Genomic DNA, 17,461 nt, shown 5'->3' with positions numbered 1-17,461 from the left:
TAGGAAAATCTCCCGGCTACTCACTTTCGAGGCCCTTACCCTAGCCCTGCTAGCGCTAGTAATATCGAGGCTCGACTACGCCAACGCGCTCTATGTTGGCATTCCAGCCTACCAACTTAGGCAGCTTCAGCTGACCCAGAATCAGGCTGCCTGCCTGATTCACTCTCTTCCAAGAGACCAACATGTTCGCCCCCTCCTGAAAAGCCTTCATTGGCTCCCGGTAGCCGCCCGTTGCAAGTTTAAGTTGGGCTGCATCATTTTCAAATCCCTTGCCGGTCAGGGCCCCCACTTCATCTCTTCCCTCCTTCAACCCTATGTTCCCCCTCGCACTCTCCGGTCTTCCCAACTGGCCCTGTTATCCACTCCCAGATACAAGAGGAAGAAACACGGCGGGCTTAAGTTCTCCTTCCTGGCCCCCACTTTTTGGAATTCCCTCCCTCCGCCTCTCAGACTGTCCACTCCGTACCCCAAATTCAGATCTTCTCTCAAAACTTTTCTTTTTACTGAATCTTACCAATAAACATCCCCTGTTGCTTCTTCATCTGCTCTCTTCATTATGGCGCCAAGAAACCTAATGGTGTTAGTTGCGCCTTATAAATTTGTTTAACATAACATAACATAACATAACAGTAGTATTAAAATCTGAATTGGATAGCCTTCTACAGGCTAGGGACACCAGAAGATGGGAAGCGAGCAAGAACTCTCACTTCGAGCTTGGTGAGGTGGCAGGAAAGATCCTTGCCTGGAAAACCAAAGCCGACCAAGCTTGGAACCATATTAGGGGATCAGGGTAGAAGGGGAAGCAGCTTCTTGGCTTTCAAAGTCAGACTTAGGTAGTGCGTTTCAGGATTTTTTCCAGGCCATCTATAAAGAGGATATTTGTGACGATCCGGTGGCCAGAGATGCTTGGCTTGATAATATATCAATGCCAAGGCTTTCATGTGAGCACAGTAGAAGAGATCAAGAAAGTAATAGGGCAAGGGAAGTGTGGTAAGGCGGCGGGCCCGATGGTCTACCGGGGGAACTATATTGGGTGCTCATTGAGGAGGTTCCCCAGTTCTGGCTACTCTTTTAACAGCATTCTTTTGGCAGGGGCGGACCCTCCAAAGTCTTGGAATGATGCCACAGTAGTTTTAATACCCAAACCTGGAAAAAATCTAAAGGAGTGTGGGTCATATCGCCTAATATCGCTCCTTAACAGCGATTATAAAATCTTTGCCGGTATTATGGCTAATAGGTTAGGGGAGTGGTTAGTTCAATAATTCATGAGGATCAAAAGGGGTTTATAAAAGGCAGACATCTAGCAGACCTTACACACGATCTAGTTGGGGCCATTGATATTGCCTCCACTTTCTCCCTTCCACTGGCGCCCTCACCCTGGATGCAACCAAGGCCTTTGATAGGGTCAATTGGGCCTATCTGCCAGCAGTCATGAGAAAATTTAATTTGCCTGAGAGCTTTTGCCGAATGGTAGCTCTTCTGTATAAAGCTCCAACTGCTAGGTTATCCGTAAATAACTCCCTGACAGAGCCTTTAAAATTACAAGGGAAACAAGGCAGGGCTTCCCGCTCTCCCCACTTTTCTTTAATCTCTATATTAAGCCGTTTGCTCAGACTCTTAGAGATGAGGTTGATATCTTACCTTAGAGTTGTGGAGGGTGGGAAAAGTGAGTAGCTTTATATGCTTACGACATTCTTGTAATGACATCTGACTTAGACCTTGCTTTCCCAAAGGTGATTAAGAGGGCGGAGGAGTTCTGCAAAATTTCCGGATACAAGATAAATGCCAACAAAACGGAAATTATGGCCTGGAACATCAATAATACTCATCTGGACGTTGCTATCTGGTGATATCTGGGTATTAGAATTATCCAAGATATCAATAGAATTGCTGTCCAGAATCTTGATCGAGTACACAAAGAGTGCCAAAATAAAATAAAGGTATGGGCTCACCTCCCTCTTTCCATCTTGGGGAGGACAAACCTAATCAAGATGTCTATCCTGCCTAAATACACTTTTCTGTTTGATGTCATCCACCTGGCTGTTGACTCCTCTCAAATAGACAAATGTCAATGTGAGTTAAATTCCTTTGTTTGGAAATATGGAGCCACTAGATTGGCTAGGAAGAAGCTGAGGAGGAGGAGGGAAAAGGGGGGGCTAACACTACCAGACCTGCAGTATTACGCATGGGCGTTCCAGCTATCTTTTTCTAGAATGCTCTTAAAAACACCATCAGTTTCTTCCAGAGGAGAGATGTTTAGAGCCATGTTAGAAGGTGCCGATCTTCCACCGGACGGCTTCCTCTTTAAGTTTGGGGACCAGAACTTCTTTAAAAAAGTAAAATTAAAAATACTTCAATCACTGGCTAGAAGCTGGGCTAAAATGAGAAAGGGCACAGGGCTCAGCTACTTCTCAAACCTAGCACCTATGTGGGACTCCCAGGTACTCCACTGTGTCTTAAAGACAGACTGGCTAGTCCAATAAAAGAGGCTGAAATCTTGCATTGGGGGGATCTGCTGGCTAGCGGCTCAATGGTGTCATGGGAAGAATTGTGGAAGATAGTTGGGCTGGGCCTTTCGAGATTCAAACATATGCAGCTGACCAGTTGGGCTCAGTCAGGCATTGAGTAGGAAGATCATCCCCTTGGGAATTTCTAGTAATCTGGAAAATCAATTGATAACAAGACCAGAGGGAGGCAAGGAGGTTTCCTGCTGGTATTGGGCGATCCTGGAAGAGATAGACGTAGATTTAAAACTTGCCGAGGAGTTATGGGGAGGAGAGGTTGGCTCTAACTGCGAACAAATGTGGTTGGATTCCTTTAGCCTATTATACCAGACTGTGAAGCCAGCATGGCTAAGGCAAAACCATCTTTTCACTTTACATCGAGCATATTTCTCCCCTCAAAAATTGGCAAAGTTTCTTCCTGGGAAAAAATGCAACAAATGTGACCTGTTAGAGGCATCAGATGTGCATATGTTTAAGGACTGTCCCGCTATCAGCCAGTTTTGGGAGGAAGTGAAGGATGCCCTGAGTTCCATACTTAAGACTGCACTTTGTATTACACTCCCTTTAATCATCTTTGGGATTGACGAAAAAATCTCTAGGCAAGACAGATCTTTTCTCTTTTTAGCAATCCTCTTGGCAAGAAGACAGATATGCAGGTTCTGGGTGGATACTATATCCCCTACATACTCTGGGTGGTTGACGTCTCTATACGAAGTCTCAAAGATTGACCTGGTTAGATCTGGCAGCAAGAAAAAGCGTGCCTTTTGGGACCTTTTGGTAGAATGGAGCTAGGATTTCCGTTTAAAAAAAATATATATATATTTATTTATTTATATTTTTTTCTCCCTGGCCCTATGATAATGCCTACTTTCTGCTCCGAGGACCTAAAGTAATGGTTCTTCCTGGCGAAATTGATGTCCAACTGGTTGCAATATACCTTGATGGAGTATAGTAGGACTCCCATCTTGTGCTGGTTTTCCCTCTTCCGCCAGAAAGACATCTGTGTCTCGGTCTGAGTGCCAACCTGTCGATCTTTGGCCACGGATACATAGACACACAGTGGTGGTCGGTGGTTGCCTCACAATGGGGTAATGGCACATGAGGACAAAAAAAAGTCAAAAGGTTAAGAGCCACTTCTCTAAAACACTCCAACACAAGACTACTTGCCACAGGAGATAGTAATTTCCAACAAAAAGGCTTCCATCAGAATGTTCTCAAATCTGAGTAAGAATAATTTAAGTTTGAGGAACAGACAGGCAGACCGTTAATTTTGTTTCTGTGAACCCATGAAAGCAAATCAACTTAGCAACCAATCAAGAGAACATTCCAGAGAGGCTTCGTTTTTGGGAAGTCAGAGGCAATGTTTTGTAAATCGCTCCGAGTAAGATAAATAACTTGCACCACTTGATGGCACAATTCTCAGTATGCAATTCTTCAATTTGTAACACAGAGGGGGTTGTTAGTAATAAGCTAGAGAGAGTTTGCTGTTGCAGGTAGAAACATTTGTTCAAGGTTCTAAAAGGTCAGTAGGGAATGCGAAACCTTCCAAAATGGCAGTTCCTATAATTGAAAAACAAATGCTTACCAGTGGTTGTTGCTGAGTGTGAGAGATTGCAGCTGACATACAAATGGGAGTAGATATGAGCTGTTGTGGGAGGAGTGGTAGTAAAAACATGGAACCCTACTGGGGTCCAAAGAGCGGTCTTTACTGCTAAATGACATGATGTTTAGATGTAAACACTCTTAGAGGAACAACAACACAGATACAAATGAGCCAGGCAAAATTCAAAACATTTTTTAAAAAAAGCATTTTTGTACACTGGTTGCTCTCTTTCCCTTGAAAAAAACACTTATTAAAATATCACTATTCCACAACACCAATGCTGACAACATGGCATGTCATAAGCCCAGAAGAAACTGCTGCCACCAGGAGGTCCATCCACTCAGGGGGTCTGTCAGAACCCTGCTCATACCAGAGTTACTGCAAAGGACTGCAATCCATCATCGCCAAGCTCACACCCATTCTGAATGCCTCCCACTCTTTCACAACACTTCCAGAGGCTTGGAAAGACACAACTATCCTCCTATTGCTGAAGGAACCCGTAGCAGACCCTTCAACTCTCACTGTTCCTAGCCAAGATCTTAGAGAAAATCATGACCGATACCTCACCAAATACCTCAATCACCACCAACTCCTCAACACCACTTAGTCTGGTTTCACATTCAACCACAGCATGGAAACTACCCATCTGAGCTGCCACAGATGGCATCCACATGACTCTGGACAGAGGAGACATAGTGGCCCTCATACTCCTTGACTCTCTGCTTCATTTGACACAGTCTCCCACCTCATCCTCATCCAACGCCTGTACAACATCAGAATCTAAGGACAAGCACTCTGATGACAAGAAGAACAAAGTCAGTCAGCCTGGCACCATACACCTTGAACTCCTGTTGCCTCATCTGCAGAGTTCCACAGGGATCCTCCTTAATCCCAACCATCTTCAACGCATACATGATCCCTCTGATCAGCATCATCTGCTCTCACAACATCAACATCCTCTCCTTTCGACAGGCAACACATTCTCTCCCTCACGGACAAGACACCCAGTACCCATATCAAGTTCAATGCCTTTATGAGTGAAATAGCCCACTGGATAAAGATCAACTCTTTAAAGCTGAACACAGGATAAGAACGAAATTGTGATCTTCAGGTAGAGCATATCATAGTGGGACTCCACTTGGTGGCCAGCAGAGGTAGGGCCACTGCGCACCCCTCCTAACTGTTACAAGAACCTCAAGATCATCCTCAACAGCAAACTCAAACATGGCCGATCAAGTGAATGCTGTCACTGCCTTATTCTTACATACCCTGAAGATGCTGAGGAAGATTTTCAAATAACTCACAATCAGCTTCCTGAAAACCGTCACTTATGCCTTGGTCATAAGCTAGCTAGACTGTTGGAACACTCTCTATGCCAGGATCAACAAAAACCCAAAGCTGCAGGCCACTCAGAACACAGCTGCCAGAATCACTCTCAACCTCCCATGCCACATTCACACTTCACCACACCTAATTGAGCTCAGAAGGCTCCCCATTCACAAATTAGCACAATTCAAACTTCTCAACTACACTTTCATGACACTACATTACACTGGCCCAGCATGCCTCAACATTTGCATCTGCTATTACAAGCCTTTCAGGAACCTCTGCTCATCATGACTTCAACTTGCACAAATCCCATGGATGAGAAAAACCAGATCCGGTAGTCAAGCTTTCTCCTATAGTGCTCCTATAGCGTGGACCAACACCCCACTACACACAAAAGCCTGCTCCTCACTTCCTGAATTCTGTAAACTGCTGACCTGGCTCTTCGAGTAGTCCCTCTAGGTGTGGCTAGACTAACTTGCTCAGAGCTAGGACACCCTTATGGGTGCATTGCATAATATCTCTAGTGTGTGGGCCTCTCCTAGCTCCACAGGAAAACCAGCAACAGCATATCCACAATGGAGCTACAGGATTAAAGTAGTATGGTAGCTGGCTTGAGAATCAAATGTGGGAGGATATGTTCTGTTCTGCAACAGGAAGGCGGTCAGATGGAAAAAGCTGCTTCTACCGCACTTGCAGTGATTATCACAAACATTTAAGATGACAGCGTCATCTCACTAGACCCTCATACTTTCTTACATTTACTGACTGGACTGACAACTGGGGAAGGGCTGGGAGAGGATGATGCCACATCCAATGCATTCTTGCCTGGGGCTGAAAGTGGTGCAACAGGAGGCTGAACCCCGTATCACTGCTCTAGCATGCTAGTCAACATCCTTCACCTTGTGTGCACCACTTTCTGCAACCATTGCCAACAAAGCCTTGCTTCCTCTATGCTTGCTCTTTAACAGCAGGAAGACAGGGACATAATAAAAGAGGGATGAAAGACGGCTTGGAAGAAAATAGAGAGGATATCAAATGTTTTAATTTAGAGGCATTAATTCAAGCTTTATGAGAAATAAAATGTAAATGTGTGTGTCTTGTAAAGCGCACTGCTACCCGGAGGCGTCCTGGCGCTATAGACCACTGGGGAACCAGTCCTGGCTTTCCCTGTGAGATGTTCCCTCCTGGGTATCTCCAAGATGAAACCAGGCATCCCCGGCGTTTGTGGGGGGCCGTTGTGGAGATGAGGCAAGCTAATGCCCAGAGTTGCCGAGTGTGATCCCTGGTTAGAGTAGGAACCGAGGCGAGAATTATCGATTCACGACCCTGCCGCGTCGGGAATTGAACCCTGGTCCCAGGCTGTCCTCTGCTTCCGGGTCTGCCGCCTCTAACCAGTGAGCCACACCACTCCACTGCTTACTAAAGAATGGCTTGAATAAATAGGTAGTTACACTATAATAGTTTTCCATTTCAATAGTACCCTGCATTTTGTATTTTTCATTTAGCATTCTTTGCCCAAAAAATTATTTTGTTGGAAAATAACACCTGCCATATATTACACTGCATTTCAACATCATGCTATCAATAATTGTTTATCCGACGGCATGTGTGGCTTTTAGTGGGGGAAGCTTTCTTTTCAAGGGGGCTTCTACATTCACCAACTAGTTCCTGCCAACTCCTGCTGCTCCAAAGAACAATGCACCTCTTGCATTGCAATGGAAGAGATATGATTCCACCGAATAATCCAAAATGTGATTGACCCTGTCTTGATGCAATGGATGAATGGGGCTGACCCAAATCCCATTCAAAGTGTATTATGTGCAAAAGTTCTTGCAGACAGCTAATGATTTTAATAAAGACAGTAACAAACATTGGTAAAGCCAATGGGTCTGTTTTATTGTTAGGGAAAGAGTCTGGTTATAGTTAGGTGACTGTTGTTGCTCCCTGCAGTCCTTGATACCCAATCCCAAGAAAACGAATATCACAAAATCTGTAAAAATCCGCCCTCTACTCAAAGCAGTAAATAAGACACCATGTTATAACAGCAAATTAAAACAATTGAACATGCAATGGTCAATATCATGGTATCTTTATGACAAAAAATGGCATCCAAACAGCACAAACGTCTGAAACAAAAATCCATAAATTAAAATAGATTAAAATACCAGCAGAGTAATTACATCAAGTGTGCAAACCAACACTTATTACCACATCTCATACCATAGCAAAGCAGATAATCACATTCTTTGCTGGGCTATGCATCAACGTCACAGATTCTTGCATCTGTTCTGCTGTGTAAAAGGGAACAGAGTATAAGACACAAGTGAGTTGAACCTGCAGTGCATTCCAAAAGGCAGTTGTGCGATGCCTTCATGCACGGTCAGGTGGTACAAATCTTAGCAGCACCAAATAAAGTTTAATTAAGTCATGAATTAATGTCCTTGAATGAAACAGAGTAAGAATGTTTTGTGGACCTAACTAGCTTCTAGGTTAAATAGGTGTGTAAGCAATTCATATTTTAAACAAAGTGACATTGCTCGTGTACTTGAATAAAAAATTGAGACTCCGATCTATTACGATTTTACAAAGGGGTTGCATCACTTTTTTGTGATACCCCAATGCAAAATCTATTTTTGGGTTTACAAATCCACAGAAAGCCTGATTTGAACTCACCAATTTAAAATCACAACTTAGAGTGAAGTCGAAGTTTAACTTGTGAGTCTGAAAATGCAATTTTTCGAAAGTTGCCATTTTCTTACTTTAACCATTCTATGCTTCAGCCTGTTTCTGAATACAAATCTGGGTTGGGTGACAGCTTGGTTTTGCTCATTCACTCTAGACAGTCACACATACGGCTCCGGGGTGTGACATCAGCATCTTGAAGGCCCATCACCAGGGTGAGAGGCCTTCCTAAGGTAGATTGGTAGGGAGGAGCTAACACTTGTACCTGAATTGGGCTGTGCCTGTCCCCACACAAAGAGTTGCATTCCCACAGTAGTGAGTCTGGAGCCAGGGCAGGAAAGGCCGGGACCTTGTAATCTTCAATGGCCTCTTTGAAGTCTCCCTCACATCACAGGCAAATTTAGGTATATGTACTGGATCCCTGACACCACCAAATCAGAACTTTGTTGGACTCAAGTACATTCTGCATGAAAGAAGAGCTGCTGTGCCTGGTCTGCTGCAGGAGGGACTGCCACTTTGCTACCTGCTCTGCTGTGTTTGCCTGCTGCTTCTTGCCTGGGAGTGAGAAGGACTGGACCTGTTCGCTACCTCCTGTGCCTCAGAAGTGGGTTCTGCAGCAATTTTCTGCAAAAATCAACACAGTAATGGCTTTGCGCTGATCAGAACTGATGTAGTGCTCTCTGACGCCGGTGCAGTGCTGATTCGCCGATGATGAGAGGTTCAATGACACAGCTTCCATTTCAAGGCTCAACTTCGACGCATTACCTACATTGTGAGGGGTTCGACGATAACGATGGACCCGACTCGGCAAGGCAAGGCTCGACTTTGAAGCATCATCCCAACTGAGTGAACCAGAACCGACGCAACGAGTCGCCAACGCTTCCTACATCCAGGGTACTTTTTCAGCGGGCCCTGAGTGGGTCTTGTAGCCGGCCTGCCCTCCACCGCGGTCGGCCTAAACTTTGAATTCACCCTGGTCTAGCATGACCTCAGGTAACCTTGTAGCGGGTGAACACCCTAAATATTGAGTCCAAAATATAGACTGCCCAGAATATCAAATAAAAAATAAAGACAGCACAGAATATGGAATTACCCAAATATCGTCAGTCAGAATATCGAATTTGGGGTAGAAAATATTGATTTCCGTAATATCAAATTTATAATATCGATTTCCATAATATCGATTTTTTTTTTGTGTTATGTATGGTAGTATATGTGTTACATTTTGTATTAATTTTGTAATGGATGTTTACTTTTTTGAAAGTAATGAATGTTATGTAATTTAATTTTTGTGTCATTTAATTCCGCAGCAGGTTGTGGGCTTATAGGGGAATAGGGTGGGAAGTAATTTAGTTATAGTAAATTAAATATTTTTTTTATTTATATGCATTGACAATTAATTGATTGATAATTAATTATTAATTGGTAATTAATTTTTATTAATTGATTAATTGATAACTGTGTTAATTGTATTACCTATTTGGAGCAGGTTGTGGGTTCATAGGGGAATAGGGTGGGAAGTAATTTAATTGTAATATAGTAAATATTTATTTTTATTTATATGTATTAATTTTTATTGATTGGTAAAAAAAAACATTAATTGGTAACTAATTTGTATTAATTGGTAATTATTTTTTATTAATTTTTTATTGGTATTGATAATTAATTTAATTTAATTTTAATATTAAATCATTTCTTTCCCTACTGTTGCACTCTCTGGAGTGGAAATAGTAATTTTTACCCCACCGCTATCCAACGTTTTCTCTACTGTTGCACTCACTGGAGTGGGTATAGTAATTTTAACCCCTACGCTTTCCAAAGCTATCCCTACTGTTGCACTCTCTGGATTGGGAATAGTAATTTTTACCCCCGCTATCCAATGCTTTCCCTACTGTTGCACTTTCTGGAGTGGGAATAGTAATTTTTACCCCTACGCTATCCAACGCTTTCCCTACTGTTGCACTCACTGGAGTGGAAATAGTAATTTTTACCCCTACGCTAGCCAACACTTTCAATACTGCTGCACTCACTGGAGTGGGAATAGTAATTTTTACCCTCCCGCTATCCAATGCTTTCCCTACTGTTGCACTCTCTGGAGTGGAAATAGTAATTTTTACCCCACTGCTATCCAACGCTTTCCCTACTGTTGCACTCTTTGGAGTGGGAACAGTAATTTTTACCCCTACCCTATCCAACGTTTTCCCTACTATTGCACTCACTGGAGTGGGAATAGTAATTTTTACCCCTACGCTATCCAACGCTTTCCCTACTGTTGAACTCACTGGAGTGGGAATAGTAATTTTAACCCCTACGCTATCCAACGCTTTCCCTACTGTTGAACTCTCTGGAGTGGGAATAGTAATGTTTACCCTCCCCCCCCCCGCTATCCAAAGCTTTCTCTACTGTTGCACCCTTTGGAGTGGGAATAGTAATTTTTAACCCTACGCTATCCAACGCTTTCCCTACTGTTGCACTCTCTGGTGTGGTAATAGTAATTTTTACCCTCTCACTATCCAACAAATTTCCAACTTTTTTTTACATTACTTTTATTATTTTTACATTTTAGGTTGTTTTACATTATTTTAAGTATGTTTTATTGTTTTTAATATTTAATACATTATATATTATTTTATTACATTTAAAAAATTCGATATTTCAGTTAATTATATTTTAACATTCTATATTTTGGATTCGATATTTTAGTACTTACCTGTTTGTAGATAGTCAATATTTTGGGCATTCTATATTGTGTCCCTCAATATTAAGTCACTGAACACTTGTAGCGCTATTGGCTTTTAAGCACAGTTTTTGGATTTAATCTTTAAACATTCATATCTTCTACTTATTGGATTTATGTTTGTTTGGTCTTGTTTTACCCAGATACATATTCTCTGTATTGCTAAACTGGTATGGAGTCTTTTTCTGGTGTTTTCACTGTGTTACTGTAATTTAAGATTTGCACACATTCTTTACACATTGCCTCCTAAGTTAAGCAGGACTGCTCTGTTCTAAGCTACCAGAGGGCGAGCACCATTTAATTTATGTTGTGTGTCTGACTTACTCTGACTAGGATTGTGGTCCCTACTCAGACAAAGTGCAAATCTCTGCCTACTGGAGACCTAATTTCTAACACATATATAGACAGATGATAGTTCCATTAATTGACGTTTGCAGCACACAGTCACACAAACATGCATTTTAATTGCTTTGTACACAGTAGTGATATAGATGTGTGCTATTTATTATAGGTAATGCATTGAAGCAAGCTGGAGAATGTATGAGGCAAATGGCCGACGTGAAGGACTGCTTTGATTTTACAGTAAAACAAAACTTCCTTGATCCTCTTCATTCTTTGAAAGCCAAAGAGTTAAAAGACATTTCGGTGAGTTTTAATAGCTGTTTATATTAATTTTGGCTGTTAACCCTAATTTAAATTTGCTGTAAATTGCTTTACCAGATCTATCACAAAATTAAACACATTGGAACACATTTTAGATCCGCCCCATTATTCGAAATTTACATCAAATAACTTTAAATGAAAACTAAAATGATGTGTTCTAAAATTAGTATAGGTCTGCCAGCTGTGACAAAACCTAGCATTTAATCATGACCCACATAAATGTGGCACGCCCCTTCGTAGACCCTTTTCTCCATCCAAAAGTAGATACACACTCACACAGTTTGTTTTTCATGCCACATCTTCCCAGTGTTTAGCAGGATAATAGCAGGTAATATGATTTATCAATACCCAACCTATGATCTCGTTCTAAGCTAGGCACATTTCCAAGTGGTAATCGTGCACCCAGGGATTCCAGGGGGTGCAGCATTTAACAGGTGTGCACTTACAGCACCGTTCCATGTTTGAACGTCTGAATGGGGATGATAATGTTCTAACTGCACCTATTTCCTCTTTTCTGGGGTGCATATACTCACATTGTGCTATTGGTCTGCACGATTTGCAAACCATTTTGAGGCTTTAAATGTACCCAGTGTGTAATTTGAACAGCAGTTAAAATACTGATTGAGTCAACCTAGACCTTGGTCAACCTTTGTATAGGTGCATGGGTGGAAAAAACGCCATTACAGATGATTATGACAGCGAGTTGACCCCAAACACGCCCTCAATTTGCCAAAGTAGGAACATTGACTACTTAGTTAACTTACCAGTTCTGGCTGCTGCTCGAACATGGCTATTAGGTTGTAACTCCTGCTACAGAGTTATCATTATATCCAGAAATTCTAAAGCCCTCATAAAGAGCTCATTTAATTGTCATTGTTTATATCATAACACCAGTAATTGCGTTTTGCGGCAAAAAATTTCAAAATTCAGTGACATAGTAATATATTGAGAATAACATGTAAAAACATGTTTTCTATAAGTTTTTCTTAATTTATTAGTGCATTGTCAGCAGCAGCTTTTTGCTGGTGGTCTCAGGCATGGATTTGCTGTACAATGAAGTGGTATTACCACAAATGTGGATGCTGTAACACCTGTTTTCTCTACAGAAAGGTGCATTTTGAAAGGGTGACTTTCTACTTGTGGTAAATGTAATAACTAGAAATTGGACAAAGTGCACAGAAAACTACTTTCCACCACCTGACAACTTTTAAATGAGGGTATGATGCTGCAGTATAGCTAAAGTACCTAAATGCTACACATCTGTGTAGTCTACTGGTTGAATGATTAAATAATTATAAAATAATTATGAAGATAAATGAGCCTGCTGAATAGAATTGCATGTTTCCTGTAGTCACATGTTCTTATCCTAATAGGTACCACGATTATGTTGCAGAGAAGCTTGTGGAACCAGATGCTTGCAAGTTTGTATCCGTGAAAAAATCTGTAGATTATTCCTTGCTTGCTGCACACATCTGCATGTAACTAGCAAGGAGTACGTTTAAATCAGTTAACTCAAACATTTATTTTTCTTAGGTCTATATAATGAATATCTTTAAGTTTAGTATTAATTAACGCTCAATATTGCATGCCAAAATGTCTTCTGTTTGTATTGTGTAAGATCTACATTTCTATTATAAAAATAATTAGACATATACATATGGTATATTGTTTTGGGTGCATTCAATACAGATGTTTTTCCATGCCTGTAATAAAGAAATGATGCAGCATTTCTTGCAATAAGTAATCGTTGGCCAACTGGTAAGGACTGAGTATCTTTGCCCCATCCTCACAGACAATGTGCATTTTTCCAGCTCTACTGACTTCTCACATCTAGTCCAGGACTAATACTTGACAAAAGGCAATTGTAGAGTGGCCTGTGGGTACCTATGTATTTTCTTGGGGGGACTAATCCGTAGGGGGACTTAAATGCACTGCTTCACTCTGCAACTAATTCCCTGATGTGTTAATGCTTTCAAATGAAATCAATTTAAGCAGTCATTTGTTTACCTGTAAAGTTGCAATATCACACTGACAGCCGAAGAATACTCCAGAGGATGATTTGCACAATGTTCATGTGTCACGTGGTGGGGGGCGTGGTCTCGGCGCCTGCCTAGATGGCGGTGTAGCGGCGGAGCTCCCGTGGCGGACTTCACGCCTTTCGCTTTTTCGCCGCACCAACGGGCTGCTTCCAGTCTGTAGACTTCTCCAGTACTGCCGCATGATGCCGGGAGCCTGATGGTGTGTTCATTCACGGAAACTCTCTCTGCCTCGCCGGTCACTAGTTGAAGAATCGGCACCTCACGGCTCCGCCCACCATTTTGTCATCTGAAGCGTAGCTCCGTGATTTTCACTCGGCGACTTGCGCTGCTTCTATTTCAACGATGCTGACATGTCGGCCCTGCTGCACAACGCTGTAATTTGAGGTGAGCCCTCTTGCTCCTTATCTGCTGGCGAATCCACGAACTTTTTGGCTCTCCTCGTCCTGCGTCCCTGCTCTTCAGCCTACGGCCGCCATTTCCTGTTTGAGACAGTGATCCTCCTGTCGTACCTTATTGCGCCAGCTCTCTCACTTCATGTAAGACTCTCCATGGTGCATTTATTATGCTTATTTTACCCCTTTTTAAAGCCTACCATGTTTGAACCAGTATTTTTCTCACGTTGAGGCTCATGCTATTCCATCACCGGCCCTCTCACGCTGCATCCTGCATTCTTTGGTCATGGTCTTCTGGCGGTGGTGTCTCTCTCTGACTTTTCTTATGAATATCCTTCACCCTCATGGCTGTGCTATATCTATGACTGTATTATGAGCGCTCTCCACCGCGACCACTTCCTCCTCCAGTGATTTCTTCTTCTGGTGCCTCCCTTGCTTACCTGGTGACTTTATTTGTGAATTTCTCTCCGCTCCTTCCGTGGGAGGTCACTGTGGCTATATCAATTTTCCATTTTTTGTTACTTCTACATGGGGAAGCTTCGCAATTTGAAACTTGCCACTTCTATCAAAGGTCCTGCCAACTCGGACTCTGACTCGCTCTTGCAGGATATGGATGAGGGTGCAATGTCTAAGCCTGAGTCACATCTGGGAGCGATTTCGAAATCTCTCAACGGCAGCAAACTTCCGACCACTCTGGCCTCTTCCAAACGGCTTAAAAAGGGTCCCCCTTCTCCTGACAATGGCTCTTCTTCCTCTTCACTGGATCTTATTCTGGAGGAGCTTCGGGCTCTCATACCCTTCATGGAATCAACTGCGCAATCGCTACAATCCATGCAAGACAAGTGGGAGACCCTGGACTCTCGTGTCTCACTTCTTGAACAATCCACTGAGTCTGTCCAGAGCTCTGCTTCTCGTATTCCGACTATGGAAGCTGAAATCCGGCAACTCAAGAGGCAGACGGAGGATTTGGAAAATAGAAATCGCAGGAACAACCTTCGCCTTTATGGCCTTCCGGAGCTAACGGAGGGGTCTAACCCTACTGCGTTCTTCCAATCCTTCCTGCCAAAACTCTTGGATGCCCCTTCCCTGGCTTCGGTAAACATCCAACATGCACATCGTCTGGGCCCTAGAGTTACATCTAAACCCCGAGGTGTTATAATGTTGTTCCTTCAATACATGGATCTTCTACAAGTCCTCTCTGCTGCCAAAGCCAAGAAACAAATCATCTGGGAAGGTCACCGTCTCTACTTGTCTCAGGATGTTGCTAAAGTCACAGCTGATCAACGTAAACAGTTCCTGGACATGCGTCCACAATTGAGAGCGCTCAATGCTAGGTATGGCATGCTACACCCGTGTCTTTCCAAAGTTATGTATCAGGAGAGAACGACTACCTTCGAGGACCCGAAAGCCCTGCAAGATTTTGCCACCGCCATGGATCTGCCTCATCCTCCATGGACACTTCTAAAGTCACCTGATTTATCTTTGACTTAAATGATATTTGATTCTAGTGATTTATGTCTCTTCACAATGTGATGCCATCTCCTCCTCTTGTCCTTACCTTTTATATTTGCCCTGTGTTTTATTCCTTTTACCACTTTCTTTTCCCTAGGCGTTTTTTCCTTGTTGTCTCAATTGGTACTCTTGTTGGTTACTCATCTCACTTTTTCCTTTTTTATTTTATGTAGGTGGAAGTCTGATCACGGTTGCTGTCTTCGATGTTGTTACCGTTATCTCTGACGTCGTCACCCCCTTCTCCACGTTTTGTTTCGTAAGTACGTCTTTCAGTCGTCTGTTCCAGACTGTACTGTCTTCATGTTCTTTGTTTCTTATTACTCCTTCTTTTCTCTAGCTTTGTTTTTCTTTTTCTCTTCTTCCTTACTCCAATCTCCTTTACATCTACATTACTCCTTCTCAACCTTTTCTACTTGGCTTCTGTCATCTTTTTTCTATTCAGTTATTTCTTGTTACTTTTCTAATCCTTTATTTCATTTCTCTTCCTTTTCAATTTTTGCTGACTTAGCAAGCGAGATTTTGGCTTGCTCTATATATTTTTCCTCGTTTTTCATTGCGCATTATTACCTGGAATGTTAAGGGTTTGAATAACCCTATTAAAAGACAACGAGTTCTGTCACATCTAGCTAGGCTAAAGGCTGATGTTGCTTTCATTCAAGAGTCCCATCTCTCAGAATCTGAGGCTTTAAAAATTAGACGTTGTTGGGTGGGGCATGTTTTCTTTTCCCCTACAGACAATAAAAAGGGTGGTACTTTGATTTTGTTGCATAAAAAGTTGAATGTTTCTGTTGTCTCTCAGGAATGTGATGATCAGGGTCGTTGGACTCTAGTTCGATTACTTATAGATAAAATTCCTATTGTATTGTTTAATGTTTATGCACCCACTGGAGTTGATAAACTGTTTTGGCCTTCTATTTCTGTTAAGCTTTCTGCTCTCTCTGAGGACTATATCATTTTTGGGGGGGATTGTAATTTAGTTTTTGACCCCTTTTTAGATCGTCGCTCTAAAGTTCGTTTTTCTCCCTCCAAAATGCATTCCCAATTTACAAATGCTATTCACAACAATGCTTTAGTGGACATTTGGAGACTTTGCAATCCAGATCTTAGGGAATTTAGTTTTTACTCCCCTGCACACAATTCACAATCTCGTATTGACTATCTTTTACTCAGCAAATCTCTCACACAGCACGCTATTCATTCTGACATTGGTTCTATTCTAATTTCTGACCATGCCCCGGTACTTGTTGACATTGACCTTCTCCCTTTTTCTCCACATTCTGGAAGATTGAGATTCAATAATTCCTTGCTCCTAGACCCTACTTTTTGTACAGAATTCTCAAACTTTACAAGAGAATTCTTTTTACATACTCATACCCCTACCTCCCCCTATGTTATGATTTGGGACTCTTATAAGGCGGCCTCTAGAGGGTTTATTATTAATTTTGTCTCTCGTAAGAAAAAGGCCAACGAGGCTAAATCCTCATCCGTACTCGCAAATATTAAGACACTGGAACTGGCTTATCACTCTACAAATTCTGAATCTTCCCTTAAAAATCTCATAGAAGCCAAAGTTTCTTTTAACAAATTTACCACTGAGGCAGCCTCTAATTCACTATTGAAGTATAACACACGCTATTATGGGGGTCAAAACAAGATGGGAAAGTTACTTGCTAACTATCTTAAGATTCGAAAAGAGCGCACTAAGATTGCACAGATTACCTCTTCTTCTGGCGTCAGCTTATTCAAGGATAAGGATATTCTTTCTGAATTTATGCTTTTCTATAAGAATCTTTATACACCTGAGGTCGTTCCTTCCTCATCTGACATCCTTTCTTATTTTCAATCTCTCTCCTCCTCCCGAAGCTCATGTGAATTTCAAACCTTTAAATGCCGACATCACGCTCTCTGAAATTTCTCATGCCGTTTCTAAACTTCGGCATGGCAAGGCCCCTGGTCCTGATGGATTCCCCATTGAATTTTACAATCACTTCTCCTCCCTT

At 42.1% G+C, this 17,461-nt stretch overlaps 1 protein-coding gene across 1 annotated transcript in view; it reads left to right on the top strand.

The window, feature by feature from the left end:
• The window catches only part of SH3GL3 (SH3 domain containing GRB2 like 3, endophilin A3), a 762,914-nt gene that overhangs the window by 353,513 nt on the left and 391,940 nt on the right, over positions 1-17,461 (top strand). The window contains exon 4 of the mRNA XM_086959002.1: positions 11,367-11,500. Coding sequence (XP_086815128.1) covers positions 11,367-11,500 — 134 coding nt within the window. The remainder of the gene's footprint in view (positions 1-11,366; positions 11,501-17,461) is intronic.

Source organism: Lissotriton vulgaris, chromosome 2_1 (genome assembly GCF_964263255.1).
Source record: "Lissotriton vulgaris chromosome 2_1, aLisVul1.2, whole genome shotgun sequence".
NCBI lineage: Eukaryota > Metazoa > Chordata > Amphibia > Caudata > Salamandridae > Lissotriton > Lissotriton vulgaris.
The sequence above is the reverse complement of the archived record's forward strand: the minus strand, read 5'-3'. Positions and strand labels throughout refer to the sequence as shown.